Raw genomic sequence first — 4,090 nt, forward strand, 5'->3', positions numbered from 1 at the left:
GAAATCATGGTTATGAAGGCAAGAGGAGACATCATAAAAGACCCTAGAAGAGTGGGCTAGGCATGAAGACTTGGGTCAGTCAAAGGCCCAATAAGCCCAATGGGCTTGGGAGGTCCACAGTGGAGTTTGTGCATGGGCCTGTCTTGTTGTTATTTGGTAGTATAGGTTTGAGCTGTAAAGCCTTGTATTTCTTTTAGGCCTTGTATTTTGGCCAAGTAGTTTAGGAATTTAATTTCATGATCATTTGAATTTAGGGTTAATTAGGAGTACATGTGCATTTTAATTTACATGTAATTAGCCTTACATTTAGTGAGCATTTCGGCCATGTGCACTCATGCACATGGGATGTTCGAAAATTACTCCTAAATGCAAGGTAAATCACATGGAAATAGAGTGACACATGGGGTGACTAGATTTGCACTACTACAAAATTACTGTTTTACATCGTTACATCTACATCGATTCTTATATAAACGATGTAAATAAGAAACGCGGTGGCAATTTTGTAAATAAATTGAAGATATCAACCATTCTACATCATGTCTATTTCTGACCGATGTAAAAATTGAATATCTACATCGGGTCTTGCATTTAACCGATGTAAAATTGAAGCCAAACTTTCGCAGCCCTTCACCCTCTCTCGCGGGCTCTCCACAAAACAGATATGGTCATTGGAGGCACCCCACTCAGCGCCGTATCACCCAACCAAACCCTCACACCACATGCCGCCAAACAACCTTTCCCTCCACCATCGCCCCGCGGCGCCACCACCGTACAAACCTCGATTTAGTGGAACACGAACTACAGGAGGTGCTTGGTTGCGAATGGCATCCACCGCAAGCCTCGACGTCGCCAACGGCCCCGTGATGAGCCTCTGCGCCCTCCGCAAGAAGCTGAACCGCATCAACGCCATGGAGGACTCCGTTTCCCAAGGGAAGCCGCTCAACAAGGAGCAGGAGGAGGTCCTCCGCTCCAACCCTCCGTCCTCGCCCTCATCGACGAGCTCGAGAAGCTCTGCCAGCCTCTCGCCTCCGCCCTCGCCAACGGAGCTTGAAGCCTCCGCCGCGAACAGTTCGCGGCGCCGAAACCCTAGCCGAGAACTCTGGCTCCAAGCTTCCTCAATCGAGGTTACTTGATATTTGTCTTTTTTGCATCATTTTCAAGCGTCCTCAATCGAGGTTTCAGGTGCAAAACAAGCAAGATGTTGCACCAACCAAGAAGGAAGAGGATGGTGACAACTGGGATCTTCCAGAAGTAGACGCTCCATATATTTCAACCGCATAATCCACTTACATTCTGTGTGATTCTTCACATTTAATTGTGAGAGGCGTTTTATGCATGTGAATTCTGTTAAGTAAAATCACTTCCTTGAACGCAGTTAGTGTATTGTTCAATTCACATTTCTAAGTTATGCAATTCATTCATTTGTGCAACAAAATTTTATTCTTGTTGGTGTCTTGAAAAGGGTTACCTATAAAGAGGCCAATTAAAAAGGCTGAGCAAAACATTGTAGAGTGCCAACCGCCGAGACGTCAGCTCTTAGGGATGATGCTATGATAGGAACTTGGGTACCATGGGATGCCTAACTCCCACATCAAGTAGTATGGGGTGCTTGATGGAGTACTTAAGTGGCTTGGTTCTTCCCCCTTGACAATTAATTTAATTTTTAAGGAACAGTTCCCCAAGTGTTTGAGTTCTTTCAAAATCAAAGTGTGAAAATGGTTGTTTGTAGTAATTTAAGCTGTAGAATGATAGAAGCTTTAATTTTGGAAAAAGTTGTTAGATATAAGTAAATCATTCAAACTGTTTATTGGTCACCTTATTCCTACCACAGTACCTTTGTTCAGTTGCTTTTCAAGATCATTTATATACCTTTCCTGGATGCTTTTTGTTCTTCCTCCCTATGTTCTTTTGACCAGGTGCGGTACACGGGCAAGCACTCACATCTTTCAATGGATTTTGACAAAGTTAGTATCATTTCCTTACTCTTATTATTCCTTCAATCTATAGATTCTGGCAGAGACATTAAGCAAAAGGTTTCATTAAACATTAAAGTTTAGTTTCTATATATTTATTTATAACCACAATTCTGGTCTTGAATTTAAATGTTAGTTTACACATGAAGCTAAACTTTTTTTTTCTTGATTTGTTGGGTGGGTGGATTTTGAAATTTTGAATAGATTATATCAGTGGTTTTGGAGAATTACTTGGATATCCAATCCAAATCCAATCTTTCCAAAGTAGAGAAACTGAATTCACAATCTCAGAACCAGTTGGCCCAAGGATTTCCCATAGAAGGAGACCAACTACATTCTTTATCTAAGAAGGATCCTGCCTTACTCAATAATGTGACAAGAACCGAGACGGAGTCAAAGTTGTATGTTTTCTTTTACAGTATTACTTCTCTCCCCTTTCCCTTTTAATATAAAGCCATCGTATGAGATCCTGACAGCCATTGTGTTCACTACTTCTACAGGGATACTGCTAAAGATCCTGCTTATTGGTCAAAGGTTTGCTTGTATAATATGGCCAAATTGGCAAAGGAAGCTTCAACTGTGCGGCGTGTCCTTGAACCACTTTTCATAATTTTGATATTGATAACCACTGGTCTTCTGAAAAGGGAGTTTCTTCTTGTGTTTTGATTTATTTGCAATCCCTTCTAGCAGAATCAGGTAGCCTTGTAAAAAATTCACTATTATAAATTTTCTTTAAGTATGCAATTTTATCTAATTTTCTATATAATTAATTGATTATCACTTTTTGAACACCAGGAGATAACTCCCATCTTCTACTATCCATTTTGGTCAAGCACTTGGATCACAAGAATGTTGCCAAGCAGCCTATCCGTCAGATTGATATTATTAACACCACCACGCAGCTTGCACAAAATGTGAAGCAGCATACTTCAGTTGCAATCGTTGGTGCAATATCTGACCTCATTAAGCATTTAAGGAGATGCCTCCAAAATTTAACTGAAGCATCTAGCATTGGAAATGATGCATATAGGTTGAATTCTGAACTTCAGTCTGCCTTAGAAATGTGTATATTACAACTTTAAAGCAAGGTATTTGTGCTAACATCATGTGTCACTTTTTTGTTTGGCTTTCAAACTTTATATTATGCGATACTTGATATCATTCTAAGGCCTCAGCTTTGATTTTTGAATAAAGTTTCTTGGATTCATCATAATTTATAGATCCAATTTGTTATCTATTCTGTTTTTTTACCAGATGTTAGCTAGTGTTTATAATAATACTCAGGAAACCAATACACAACCATAGAGCATAACTACCAAAACAGAGGAAGGCGATGCAGACAAAATGCTTAAGGTACTTTTGCTTCAATTTTGATGAAAAATATGTACTTTTAAATTTGGTTCCTTTGACTGATCATATACTTTTTACTATACGTCGGCAAATGTTGATAATAAAGTTCTGGAAACCAATATAAAACCGCAGTCCGTGGCTACTGTAAAGGAAGATGAAGCTGACAAAATGCAGAAGGTACTTTTGCTTCAATTTTGATTATAAATATGCACTTTTATGAATTTGGTTACTTTGACTGATTATTATATATTATTTTACTAGGTGTCAACAATTGTTGATGATAAAGTTTTGGAAACCAATATAAAGTTTTGCACTTAAAACCTTTTGTTTTAAATATAAACCGGATTTTCTTTTTATAGCTGAATCGTTAATTTCAATTTCTAAAATTAATGAGCTTGAAAAGGTAATCCACAAAACACACATTTGTCCTTTTTTATTCTTTTTTACCTTAGTTGTAAGCCTTTTTTTTTGCCAATAATTAGTATAGTATACCACTATAACTGCTCAGCGGCCACCCCTATAAATGGTATATGATAGTTGTAGACACGAGCTTCTCACCTTTCTTAGCAATTCTAATTCAAAGGAAGAATACAATATATAATATAGAGTTCTATGTCTAAAAGTGAAAAATTGGAATGTCAAACTCTGGCCCTTAACAAATATTTAAAACTAGATATTTTCTAGATTCCTAAACTTGACAATTTGCAAGCAATGATAGAAGAATAAGTAATTTTTCTTTTTTATTCTCTTGTACCAGCAATGCT

The 4,090-nt window shown here is 37.9% G+C and overlaps 1 protein-coding gene across 1 annotated transcript; it reads left to right on the forward strand.

Annotated features, from left to right (window-relative positions):
- The first annotated feature begins 237 nt into the window (after positions 1-237).
- On the forward strand, positions 238-3,808 carry LOC145951787 (uncharacterized). Its single transcript, XM_083063831.1, has 4 exons — positions 238-1,967; positions 2,181-2,377; positions 2,477-2,672; positions 2,772-3,808. The coding sequence occupies exons 1-3, from the start codon at positions 1,953-1,955 to the stop codon at positions 2,640-2,642; spliced, it is 378 nt and encodes a 125-aa protein (XP_082919957.1). The 5' UTR covers positions 238-1,952; the 3' UTR covers positions 2,643-2,672; positions 2,772-3,808.
- The last annotated feature ends 282 nt before the right edge of the window (positions 3,809-4,090 follow it).

The sequence above is a fragment of the Cajanus cajan genome, chromosome 9, assembly GCF_000230855.2.
Source record: "Cajanus cajan strain Asha chromosome 9, NIPB_CcT2T_4, whole genome shotgun sequence".
Lineage (NCBI taxonomy): Eukaryota > Viridiplantae > Streptophyta > Magnoliopsida > Fabales > Fabaceae > Cajanus > Cajanus cajan.

What these genes read in the sequence shown, in the direction of transcription:
- LOC145951787 (XM_083063831.1), top strand. An exon ending in ACCGAGACGGAGTCAAAGTT is followed by an intron (nt 2,378 to 2,476) that starts GTATGTTTTCTT and finishes CTACTTCTACAG; the next exon opens with GGATACTGCTAAAGATCCTG.